Raw genomic sequence first — 13346 nt, 5'->3', positions numbered from 1 at the left:
TGTAAATACCATAACATATCTTTTAATTACTATGAAAACACTAATTTTGACATCACAATGCTCAGAATTTCGAAGACCACCCGAGCTTTATGGACCACACTTTGAGAATCACTGTTGCATGGCATCAAGTAGAATCGAAACTGTTAGCTATTAAAGATAAATGATTCAAGAAAGCATTTTCTAGGAGACATATATTTTTTAAAGACAAAGCAATCAGAATATTGAGGTATATTCAATAGGCAACCTAGTTTATCAGTCAGAAATTAGTCCTTGTCACTCATAGTATTGCTTCTGCTTTTACCAAGTGCTTTGGGAATATTGCTCTTCAACTTGTAATCATAAAAATTTTTTATGAAAGAATGTAATTTTATTAGCTTGTAAGTGGTTCAATTTTCCGTTTAGATTTTTTTTTAATCTCTCCCCCCCACCCCCAAGGTTTTATTGAAGGTGTTGTATCAGTACAAGGAAAAGCAGTATATGGCTCCTCGAGTTTTACAGCAGACACTGAATTATATTAATCAAGGAGTTTCCCATGCCCTCACCTGGAAGAATCTGAAGCCTCATATACAAGTAATAATTTTTCTATTGAAATAATGGATTTTTCTGTGTTTTTTTCTTCCTAGCAAATGGAAATAACATTGTTATTATAATTGAAGGGTACCTTTTTTGAGTTTCTAAGTCTAATTCTTGTGATCTGAAAATCTGGCAGAAAAATGTCATGTAACACCATCACCTAAAAGAAAGGTATTTGCAAGCACGCAGCTAAAATTAATTTAAAACTATTGTCTTAACACTTAAAACTATTATAAGTTCCAGCTCCAGGACTGGGTATAGTTTACGTAATTTGGAATAAGCAAAAGTCTTAAGTCACCAGATTATTTTCCAGAATAATTTGTCTGTCTGCTATCCATAAGATATTTGCTTAGAGAGACAAACATTGGTCAAAATTTCATATTGTGTTGCCTTAGAATACTTAATGCTTATTAAGTCTTATTTTATAATACTAGTTACATAGACGTTCAGAAAATATAGGTTGATTAGTCATACTGCAGTAAATTACATAATTAAAGTTTGGTTTTAAGACTTCAGTACATTTTATACAGTTGCTTTTGTGTTGAGAGCTGAGAGTACTCAAAAGTGTAAAGCAACTTAAGATTGTTACTTTTTTAACTTTTAAATTACAGGGCATTATCCAAGATGTTATTTTTCCGTTGATGTGCTATACAGATGCTGATGAAGAGCTTTGGCAAGAAGACCCTTATGAATATATACGTATGAAGTTTGGTAAGGACTACTAAAATACCCCCTTTTATGTGTGTGTGTCGAGTTTGGAAAGTACAGATTGGGATTCATTTTCATGTTCCATTAAAGAGTTAACAAATTTAAAGTGGTTTATTACAGAAAACTCATCAGTTATGAATATATGTAAATGGTGTTAAACTGTTTTATATTTAACTTTTAATTTTTAAAAATTTCTCTAGATGTATTTGAAGATTTCATTTCACCTACCACTGCTGCCCAGACACTTTTATTTACAGCTTGTAGTAAAAGAAAAGAGGTAGGTTATTTAAATATAGTACATTTTGCTATATATTTTTTAAATTTGTTCATGTATACATGTTTAATAGTAATTGTCTACATTGTTTTCTTTATGTGCTTTATGAATTGTTTTGGATATCCAATGAAGTGTACTACTTTTAAAATATAGGTACTGCAAAAAACGATGGGATTTTGCTACCAGATTCTTACAGAACAAAATGCAGACCCTCGGAAAAAAGATGGAGCCCTGCACATGATTGGCTCTTTAGCTGAGATACTTCTGAAGGTATATGTGTCTGTCTGCCCGTTCCCACAACTGGTTTATTATTTTACTTTTTAAAAAACACCTTTCTTGAGATAGATTTCATATAGTATATTGTTTTCCCATTGAAAGTATGAAGGGGTATGCCCCCCCCCCCCCAAAAAAAAACCAAAACAATACAAAAAAGTTATGCTAATGAAGTTTTCATAGGAGCTTCTCCGGCAGTCCAGCATCCGCCCTCTGCCGACCCAACACCCGTCTCGGTGTCTGCAGCCTCCTCCACTTCTTTCCTAGGCGACGAGAACCAGCGGCCAGAAATCCATCATGTCTATCCTCAAGATTCACGCCAGAGAGATCTTCGACTCCCATGGAATTCCCAACGTTGAGGTCGATCTTTATACCGCCAAAGGGCTCTTCAGAGCTGCGGTGCCCAGTGGTGCCTCGCCTGGGTTCTATGGGGCCCTGGAGCCCCGGGACAATGACAAGACCCGGTATCTGGGCAAAGGTGTCTCAAAGGCTGTTGAGCACATCAATAAAGCAATTGCACCTGCCCTGATTAGTAAGAAGCTGAACGTTATGGAACAGGAAAAGACCGACAAGCTGATGATTAAGATGGATGGAACTGAGAAGAAATCAAAATTTGGTGCAAATGCCATTCTGGGCGTGTCCCTCGCTGTGTGCAATGCCAGAGCTATTGAGCAGGGAGTCCCCCTATACTTTGCTGACTTGGCTGGCAATTCCAAAGTTATCCTGCCTGTTCCTGCTTTCGATGATCAACGGCGGCTCCCACGCCAGCAACAAGCTGGCCATGCAGGAGTTCATGATCCTCCCCATCGGAGCAGCCAACTTCAAGGAGGCCATGCGCATCGGGGCCGAGGTGTACCACAACCTGAAGAACGTCATCAAGGAGAAGAACGGCAAGGATGCCACCAATGTCGGCGATGAAGGCGGATTTGCCCCCAACATCCTGGAGAACAAAGAAGCCCTGGAACTGCTGAAGAACGCTATTGGGAAAGCGGTTACACCAACAAGATGGTGATTGGCATGGATGTTGCTGCCTCTTCAGGTCTGGGAAATACGACCTAGGTTTCAAGTCTCCTGATGACCCCAGCAGGTAACATCTCACCTGACCAACTGGCAGACCTGTACAAGTCCTTCATCACGAACTACCCAGTGGTGTCTGTCGAAGACCCCTTAGACCAGGATGACTGGGGCGCTTGGGCAAAGTTCACTGCCAGTTCTGGGATCAAGGTGGTAGGGGACGATCTCACAGTGACCAACCCGAAGCGAATCGCCATGGCCATGGATGAGAAGTCGTGCAACTGCCTCCTGCTCAAAGTGAACCAGATCGGCTCCGTGACTGAGTCTCTGCAGGCGTGCAAGCTGGCCCAGTCCATGGTGTCTCATCGTTCTGGAGAGACCGAGGATACTTTCATTGCTGACCTGGTGGTGGGACTCTGCACTGGACAGATAAAACTGGTGCGCCGTGCCGATCTGAGCACCTGGCCAAGTACAACCAGATCCTCAGAATTGAAGAGGAGCTGGGCAGCAAGGCCAAGTTTGCTGGCCAGAAGTTCAGAAATCCCCTCGCCAAATAAGCTGGGCAGGCAAACCTCTGGTAGCCCCTCCCTGAGCTTGTCGGCGTTCTCTCCGCTTCACTAGAGCTGCCCTGCAGCCAAGCCAGACCAGCTGACACCTGTTGGAACCCCAGTTTTGTGACCCTGTGACTCAACTCCTCGCCCTTCTCGAGAGCTTCCCACCAAGTGTCCCAGTGTAATCCCGAAGTGTCAACAGGCAACATCCCCAGTGGTTTTGTTTGCAAAATAAACATCAGTGGCCCCTAGGAAGAAAAAAAAATGAAGTTTTCATAAAACGCACTATGGGAAAAATTCAAGTTCATAATAATAACTTTACACTACCAGGAACTTTGATCCACAGATTGGTCCATAGAATTTCCTCCTATTTTATTATTTATCTTGCACCTATCTTTTTTACACCTCATTTATAATATATAAAATTGACGGTAATGTAATTAGTATCTGAGTACTGAAGCCCAGAGCTCTTGGGTGAGTTCTTTTGGTGTGTTTAGATCTATCATCCGTTGACTCAGTTCCAACTTTGTGAAACCAGACCATCAAGTCTTTCTCACAGAGCAGTTAAGTGCGCTCCAACTGCCAATCTTTGTATTTGCCAAGTCAGTAGCCATCCTAAATTAGCAAAAATTCATTATGAAACTATTTAAATTTAACAAAATTTAATAATCATAGTCTTTGGGGAAAATCTGTTTTTAACAAGTAGTTCCTTTTTTGTCACTAGTTCCTCATAACTCTTAACATAGCTTCCTATAATTGCACTTTCACAGACATGGTAAAATTATTCAAATCAGGCTGTTGATAGACTACCGCTAAAGCACAAATTTTAAGTTTTTTGTTTGTTTTAAGAGGTTTTTTTTAAACAGTACTTTCTACTGTTTTCCTCATCCATGATTCAGTTCTAAATTCCACATTGGATTAAATTATGCCTCTTCTGTCTTCTCCAGTTTATTTTGATCATTTTAATGTTGGTTCAGAAGTTACTCCAAAAGATAAACTTATCAGAGGTTTTTCTATTATGAAAGATTTTATAGATAGGAGAAAAGTTACCTACATTTACCTTGCTAAGCTACAGTTGCTATGAAGACATGACATAATTGTGTAATAACACAATGTAAAAGGGTCTAGATGAAAAAAAAGGGGGTCTAGATGAGGCAAGCAAACTGTTTATAGTAAAGTTCTAGAGTAATACTGGTTTTGTATCCTATTTATAAACATACATAAATGTATTGCTTCAGAATTTGAAATGATTATATAAGAAACTGCCTCCCCAAAAAATATAATAAGTGTTGTTTCTATTTACAGAAAAAGATTTACAAAGATCAGATGGAATATATGTTGCAGAATCATGTATTTCCACTCTTCAGCAGTGAATTAGGATACATGAGAGCAAGGGTATGTTTATTAGTAGTAGTTTGTTTTGTCTTAGTAGTAGTAGTTTATATATCATGTAATCAGTGGCTTAGATAGGCTTTTATTTTGAAATGTTTAGTGCTGTACAGGTAGTTCCCAGGTTAAGAACTTACAATCGTGTCCTTTAAAGCTATGTAAATTGGTCCTGGCTTTGAAATGATTAATCCCTCAAATTTTTCATCATTGTCACCTTCAGTACTTTTATTTGTAACTCCCTGTTACAATCCACTCTCCTTTAAGCTCTGGGAACTACCTGCATTTTAGTTTAGACTTTTATGTAATGTCGATCATTTACTGGCTGTTGTAATGTGTGCATAGTTTTCATCTATGTCTGGTAGCAGTGTCTGTTTGTGTTTTACATTCAGATCTCGCTATCCACACAAATACTCTGCAGCCATAGAGTAGCTTGGGATCATAGTACTGGTCTAGTGTTGTCTCTTTGGACACATTTGCCACTGGCCAGCCTCCAAACTCCCATACATGGATAGCCTTGCTATCGAGTATTACTGGTGGAAAATTCATGTCTGTGTATAGTAACTCACTTTATTTTTTTAAAGGCTTGCTGGGTCCTACATTATTTTTGTGAAGTAAAGTTCAAAAGTGACCAAAACCTTCAAACAGCCTTAGAACTGACCAGAAGATGTTTGATAGACGATAGGGAAATGCCTGTGAAAGTGGAAGCTGCCATCGCACTTCAGGTGCTGATCAGCAATCAAGAAAAAGGTAAAGGCTTTCTCAACCAGCAACGGTGGGCTGTTCTTGCACATACTTATACAGGGAACCAGCGTAGTCTGGCACTTCATTTTGCTCCTTTTGCTGCAAGTATATTTTTACACTGGTGGTGGTTTCATATCTTAATAAGCTGTGGCCAATGTGTTGGTTTTTTCCCTACAGCTAAAGAATACATCACACCCTTCATTAGACCCGTAATGCAGGCTCTTCTTCATATTATAAGAGAAACAGAAAATGATGATCTTACAAATGTAATTCAGAAAATGATCTGTGAATATAGTGAAGAAGTTACTCCTATTGCAGTAGAAATGACACAGCATTTGGTATGTTGCTTGATTCATTTATTTGTTTTAATTTAACTCAGTATCTTTCTCTCATTGTGTTACAAGTGCTTACATAGCTTAACTTATAGCAAATACACTGCTGACGCTCTGGCAACTGTTTTAAGCGTTGGACACATAGATCTAATTTATTCATCATATTTGAGGAATGGTCTTACTTTACAGAGAAAATGAGGCACAAAAAGGCTTTAAAAACTTTCCCAGGTGAGTAAGAGGCAGGCTTGAGCTTCAAGCTTGTACTGTCTGTGTCTCTTCGTGTTTTAAATGATTACCTCGTGCTGTAATGTGGCTGTTGGTGTAGTTTGCTAAAACACTTTGGACCACTTTAAAATTGAAGCTGTCGTGAATTTTAATGTAATTTGTTATTTCATTTTATAAGGGAACTTTATTTACTTAGTTTTCATCACTTTATGGTAAATGGCAAACTGTTACTGTACCTAACCCTAATTTGCTTAGAATTAGCAGTTCAAATTACTTAATGGTAATGAAAATTATGAACATATATCCTGCAGCTAAAATTCATAGTCTCTGGCTCGAGATTTACTTGATGTAATTTCTATTCACTTTTCACAATATAAAAGTCTGGTGCTGTAGTTATAAGATAAAGTGCTATACTTTAAAAATAAACTTCAGCAGCTGATTTTGAAGTGGATAAGGACATTTAAAGGTGAGGTGACCTGGTGTTCAGTGGTAGTCTAACAAAAAATTAGATGGGTTAACCCCAACAGCCACTAATGGGGGGGGGGGGATAAGCAATCTGCTTCCCCAAGAATGTCTGGAGCCCTGTCTTATAGTACAGCTTGTAGGCTTTGGATTCCTTCAAATGGAATACACAGGAATCAAATCTACAACAGTTGTGGAAAGAAACAATGGAAACAAGTCCATATTAGTTAAAGCAGGGGCCAGAGACTGCCTGGAATAAACCATCGATTATTCTCATGCATATTTCGGTTGATGATGAAGAAGATCAAGAGGAACAAAAGTAATGATAACCTAAAATAATGCAACTGTTTTCAAATGGTGACTTGAGAAGACAAATACTGTAATGAAAGATATACCTACTGAAGTAAAAACCACAAGGGGACAGTTCACTCAGCATTTCTAGTGCTGAGAGAGTTGAAGAAAAAGCTGAAGCCAGGAATTTCAATAATGAAGGATTTGGGGGGATAAGTTTTGGAGAGCATCAAAAGAAAATGGAATGGACAGAGACATCGTCATCAAAGAGACTGGTGAGTGCTGGGCCACTGGTGAAGAAGCCTACAACAAAGGACCAGTGATGGTGAGGAAAGCCATCCAAGTTGCACTGGAGGCATTGGTGAAAGACATCTCCACAATACCAGTTGGGGGCTTACAACGAACGGGGGCGCTTCCCAGGTAGAAAATCATTGGACAGACAATATCACACACAAAGTTTTCTTTTGTATTGTTTAAAAATGATTGCAGTCATGTAGCAACAAGCAACTGCTAGAAATGTAAGCCAGATTCAGAAGATAACTAGAACCAGGTATATTACTGCTGATTCCAAGGTGGATGTTCGCTAAAAGGAAAGAATACCACAAACGTTTGCCTATATTTTTTCATTGACTTGGCAAGGCATCTTGTGTCTCATAACAGACAATGAATCACATTGTGACATGTAACTATCAGAACACTTATGCTTATGTGGACCAAAAGAGGCAGTCATTTGAACAGAACAAAGGAAATACTGTGTGGTTTAAAATCAGGAAACATGCATCAGTGTTAGATCCTTAGTTTGCGAAGTCTGGACTACAAGAGGAAGAAGGTATTAGAAGTGGAGGAAGACAGCCCTAAGTCTGTATGTGACACAGCCTGTTTTGCTGAAAGTGGAAAAGAAACAGTGGTGAGGCTTGAAGCCTTGAGTTTGGATTATGCCTCAGCATAAGAAACAGATCTGGGACTGTGGTTTTCAGTTTGGATTATAACTTGTAAAGAAAAAGATACCTACAACTGCACCCCTAGGTACAATCATGATAAATGGAGAAAAGATTGAAATTGCCAAGGATTTCATCTTGCTTGAGTCCACAGTTAGTTGTCATAGAACTACCAGTTGAGATTAAATGATACATTTTGTTAGGTAAATATGCCTAAGAAAAGATAAGGTATTACTTTGTAGACTTAAGTGCACCTGAACCAAGCCTGGTGTTTTCAGTTGCCTCCTGTGCAACCTTCCTAATGCCGCAACCCTTTCATACAGTTTCTCATGTTGTAGTGACCCCCCCCCCCAACCATAAAATTATTTCGTTGCTACTTCATAATTGTAATTTTGCTACTATTATGTATAGGGCGACCCCTGTGAAAGGGTTGTTCAACCCCCAAAGGGGTTCTGATGCATAGGTGGAATACCACTGCTTTAGAACAATAGAAAGCCTCATCTTTATCCCATGGAACAGCTAGTGGTTTTGAACTGCTGACCTTATAGATTCACAGCCCAATTCATAACCATTACACCACCAGGGCTCCTTTGTACAGTCAAAAGAATAAACAATTCTGTGTGGAAGAATCATGGCTAGAATGCTTCTTAGAGTCAAGGATGCCAGGACTTTGTTTCACGTATTTTGAATATGTTGTCAATAGAGACCAACCTCCGGAGAAGGACATCAAGCTAGGTAAAATAAAGGAGCAGTGAAGAAGAGGGAGGTCCTCAAACTAACCATTAGGGTGCTGATACAGGAGCAGGCAGTGTTTCGTCTGTTGTACACAGGCTTCCTACGAGCTAGTGCCTACTTGATGGTATCCAATAACAACACAGCTGTCTTGTAAGAACTATAGCCAGATGCTTGTGGGAAGAGAGGATACTAAGCCTTTATTTCATGTGCTTTCGACATGTTTGTGGTGTGTTATGGTTTTTTCCCCGACATGTTATTTGAAGGTACCAGTCCCTGGAAAGAACAGCATGTTTACTAAATGTTGTCAGTACAAAGAAAACCCTTAGGGAGATGGATTGACATGGTGGCTTCAACAATGGAATCACACATAGCAGTTTTATGAAGAAGGCATACGTTTGGGGCTGTCTCATGTTCGTGGGTCTTTGTTAATAAATTATACCTAATAATTTTGTAAAAATGAATTGCTTTGCTATCCTAGTGAGAACATGATTAATAAACCAACATAAGTTATATTCTCTTAATTCCAGGCAATGACGTTTAATCAAGTAATCCAAACTGGGCCAGATGAAGAAGGAAGTGATGACAAAGCAGTTACTGCTATGGGAATCCTGAATACAATTGATACACTTCTTAGTGTAGTTGAAGATCATAAGGAGGTAAGAAAATTACTTCGTGTTGTAAAGTATTAGGAGATATTCAAACTGGTTTACATGTACTTTTCAGGTTTTTTGAGCGCCCTTGCTTATACAGCTAGTCATCTCGGGCACTTTGTACTATTCTAACATAAAGATTCATAACTTCATAAACATCTTACTTTCTGGAAGTTCACAACTCCTCCTACATGGACTGATTTACCGTAAGAGCTAGTGGGCCACCGATGGCAAGGTAGTGGTGTGGTGGTTCTGAATCAGAGGTCATGACAAGGGAAGCTAGCTACCTGCTACTTGCAGATCACTATTAACAAGAATGCCCCAATAGATGCATGGCTCCCATCTGCAGAGCTAGCAGCATTGCAGCATTGGATAGAGCCAGAAGCCCGTGATGGTGAAGAAGCAGAATTGGCCCACCAAGTACTTCTGAGCACCCCTCGCCCCACAGCAATAAAGAGAACTGCTCTTCCCCCTCCACCCCCCAAAAGAAGAAAAGTAAAACATGCCAAAAAGTGTAAAGAACAGAACAGTATGAATGTCTTTAAGGAAACATTTTACTGTGACATAATCTACATATTATATAATTCACTACAATCATTTCAACAAGTGTTGTGTAATCAATTTTAGAGCATTATATTTCTTGTACTATGTTAATTCCCCGTCTTTTTCCCAAATCTCTCCGGCCATCTAGTTATTGTCTATATATTCACCCATCCTGGTTTTCATGTACCAAAAAGAAAGAAAAAAAGTAAAATTAGAGGAAAACTTCACTCAGAAAGAAAGACTATAGTAAAACTAGAACAACTTTAAGATATATCAAGAAGGAAATCCGATGATTAATTGCTGAATTTTAACCCAACTATATCTGCCATAATCCATTTTCCAATGCTCATCCTTATAGCACTTAGTCAGATCCCAGGTGGACACTTAATAACTACATAATTTAACATTTTTGCAACATTTGCTTTAGACTTGGTTGAAAGCTATAGATCAATGTAATTGGAACTCTTTAAATACCACTTTGTGGGTTTTTTTTCCCCTGGAAGTAACAGTGGAGATTTTTTCATGGCAATGTCCTTTATTTCGAAAAGATACTGCTCATAAAATATTTTTATATTCTAAGGTAGTATTGGAATGGATTAGTAGAAACTTAAGAGAAATCCTATTTTTACTCTATTTTCCTAGTAGATCAGTTGAAATTTTATTAGTACTGTGTATTTCAAATGGATATTCTTCTAGATATGGTTAGTGAGTTATTTTATGCTTTAAAAAGTATGAGACATGACAAAATAATAATTTATAAATTATCATCAGTTAGTTCATGAGGGAGGGGAAACATGAACTGATACCAAAGGCTCAAGTATAAAGAAAATATTTTGAGAATAACAAACATACAAATGTGCTTGACACAATGGGTGTATGTATGGATTGTGATAAGAGTTGTACGAGCCCCCGATAAAATGATTTTTAAAAGCATTGCAAACTTCAGGTGGTTGAGATCTAATGTGAAAAATATACTAAAATTTGAAGATTTTCTGTCAATTCAAATCAGTGTTTTGTCCTGCATTGATATTTTCACAAATCAATCTATAATTACTCTTGAAAGATTGTAGTACTTTTCAGGCATGGTTTTATATAATTTTCCGTTTATATAATGATGCTTTTCTAAAATGCATTTATTTAAGTGGGGTTTTTGGTAATACAATAGTGGGTGTTTGGTTATAAAAATGGGTATTTTATTAAATTGGCTGCTGATTTCTTAATAATTTCTTAATAATACTTTGTACTTTAACTGCAGGGACAACTGCTTCATTGTATTTTGTTTTCTCTTTTAGATAACCCAGCAACTTGAGGGAATCTGCTTACAGGTCATTGGTACTGTTTTACAGCAGCATGTCTTAGGTATGTATCTCTGTTTGTCCGGAGGATTTTCTCTTTGTTTCACATGAGCGCGCACTGTCCTAATGACATTCTCTTTCAGAATTCTATGAAGAGATCTTCTCTTTAGCACATAGTTTGACATGTCAACAGGTATCTCCACAGATGTGGCAACTCCTACCACTGGTATTTGAGGTCTTTCAGCAAGATGGCTTTGATTATTTCACAGGTAAAAATTAGAGTGAAAACACTTAATGAATTCTCCTTGCCCTTATTTTAGTTTCATTGTAGTACATTATTTGAACAAATACTTTAGTATGTTCATCCAAACTCTTGTTTAAATTACTTACCAATAGCAATTTGTCCGTTGTGGTGGTTAAGGTTTCATGTCTAATTGACTGGCCCATACTGGTCAGTGGCTTGACCGTTATGCAACGATGTAGTCATCTTTGTATTTTAATTATTAAAAATAAAAGAATTCGGGGGTGGGGGGCATGCAAAAAATAATAAAAGATTATCTATAATAATAGGTTCATTTCTACATTTACTTAACATGAAGAGCCTTCAAAAATTTCATGGAAAATTCATATTTTCATTCCTGTTTCTCAATGTGTAAACTCCCCTTGTAAATGAGCAATATTTTAAAGGAAATGTTATAGGGAAAATTATCAGTTTGCCTTTTCTGTGGAAATTTTTATTATATCAGTTAAGATTATAACTGATGGCTTTTTTAAACACAGATATGATGCCTCTTCTTCACAATTATGTAACAGTTGATACAGACACTCTTCTGTCTGATACAAAGTATCTTGAAATGATATACAGTATGTGCAAAAAGGTAAGCCACTTCCTTCAGGTGATTTAAATTTTATACATAAAAGAGCCAGATTCTCCTGAGAAAAGTGAGGTGTTTTTGCTATTGTCTGTGTTGTAATTCTGATTTATTATAAGTCAATGATTGTTAACATGCAATAAGCCAAAAGAGCACACACTACAGGGTAGATTCTTTGATTGTGTGTTTCAAGCTGCTAGAAATAGAAAGCTGGGCTATGACAATGGGTTGACAACTTCAAATCCTCACAGGCACTTTGGACTATTGTCTTTATATTCAATAATTTTGCTTTCGTATTAATTAGAATATGTTAAGGTGGATACAGTCGGGAATATGCTTTTTGTGTACTTTGATTATAAAGGTTTTGTGAAACCTCGCTGCAACTTTACGTTCAATCTTAATCAGGTTCTTACAGGAGTTGCAGGAGAAGATGCAGAGTGTCATGCAGCAAAATTATTAGAAGTCATCATTCTACAGTGTAAAGGGCGTGGCATTGATCAGGTCAATGTGGCTAAGTATTGTTGATTTGTATTACATTCAGAAAGTCAATTTATTCTTGTAAAACATTTTGTATATCTTTGAGAACAATCAATATTTTAACAATCAGATTTTTAATTGCTTTAAAATTTCAACCTAAATATAGTGAAAGTCATATTTAACTGGTATGAATTTGTTGCTGGTATGGTTTAGACAGAATAATGCTGAGCCTAGTATATCATGGTAATAAAATAACACTAGTTTTTACATATCCAGGCTCAATTGCAATAAGAATGTTGTGGTTTTATTTATATTTATTATGGTAAAGATCTTCTTAGTGAAGATCTGACTTTCTTTACAACCAGATTTCCCATTCCAATGCTTAACACGATTATTGAATCAAATCTGAATCATGAGTCTGTAAATGAGGCTAAGGCTTAGTTGAGGCAACAGTGGGTATGGGCAAGTAGTGCAGATATCGCATTGTCAATTTCTGCCCTGAAGTTGGTGGCTCAAATCTACCCCATGGTCCTACAGAAGGAAGGCCTGGTGATCGATCCAATCCCTTAAGATTAGAGTGATTAAAAACATTAGCACTCAACTTATGCTCTGAGACACAAGGGTCACCTTGAGTCAGAATTCATGTAGTTGCTGTGAGTACACACACACACATTAAATCCTGTTGATTACAATTTTGGGCTATTTTGCTACTTGTCTTTACAGTGCATCCCCTTATTTGTGGAAGCTGCTTTAGAACGACTAACCAGAGAGGTTAAGACGAGTGAACTTCGAACAATGTGCCTGCAAGTTGCTATTGCAGCTTTGTATTACAACCCTCATCTACTACTCAATACTTTAGAAAATCTTCGGTTTCCCAACAATGTTGAACCAGTTACAAATCATTTTATTACACAATGGCTAAATGATGTTGATTGCTTTTTGGGGTAAGTGACATGCATTGTACATTTGCTTACTACTTAAACATTTTGAGAAACTGCTTATT

At 37.6% G+C, this 13346-nt stretch overlaps 1 protein-coding gene, 1 non-coding gene and 1 pseudogene across 2 annotated transcripts in view; all 3 read left to right on the top strand.

Moving 5' to 3' along the window:
- Positions 1 to 13346, top strand: part of IPO7 (importin 7) — a 46358-nt gene that overhangs the window by 27280 nt on the left and 5732 nt on the right. Inside the window, exons 9-21 of the mRNA XM_075546095.1 lie at positions 436 to 570; positions 1185 to 1284; positions 1482 to 1558; positions 1709 to 1825; positions 4699 to 4788; positions 5364 to 5529; positions 5701 to 5861; positions 9034 to 9162; positions 10992 to 11058; positions 11138 to 11263; positions 11775 to 11872; positions 12272 to 12367; positions 13067 to 13287. Of these exons, the coding sequence (XP_075402210.1) occupies positions 436 to 570; positions 1185 to 1284; positions 1482 to 1558; positions 1709 to 1825; positions 4699 to 4788; positions 5364 to 5529; positions 5701 to 5861; positions 9034 to 9162; positions 10992 to 11058; positions 11138 to 11263; positions 11775 to 11872; positions 12272 to 12367; positions 13067 to 13287 (1583 nt within the window). The remainder of the gene's footprint in view (positions 1 to 435; positions 571 to 1184; positions 1285 to 1481; positions 1559 to 1708; positions 1826 to 4698; positions 4789 to 5363; positions 5530 to 5700; positions 5862 to 9033; positions 9163 to 10991; positions 11059 to 11137; positions 11264 to 11774; positions 11873 to 12271; positions 12368 to 13066; positions 13288 to 13346) is intronic.
- Positions 1835 to 4691, top strand: LOC142444817 (alpha-enolase pseudogene; annotated as a pseudogene).
- Positions 5107 to 5290, top strand: LOC142447616 (small nucleolar RNA SNORA23). The gene has a single exon (XR_012784285.1). It is a non-coding gene; the product is annotated as a small nucleolar RNA SNORA23 (small nucleolar RNA).

This window comes from Tenrec ecaudatus, chromosome 4 (assembly GCF_050624435.1).
Source record: "Tenrec ecaudatus isolate mTenEca1 chromosome 4, mTenEca1.hap1, whole genome shotgun sequence".
Lineage (NCBI taxonomy): Eukaryota > Metazoa > Chordata > Mammalia > Afrosoricida > Tenrecidae > Tenrec > Tenrec ecaudatus.
The sequence above is the reverse complement of the archived record's forward strand: the minus strand, read 5'-3'. Positions and strand labels throughout refer to the sequence as shown.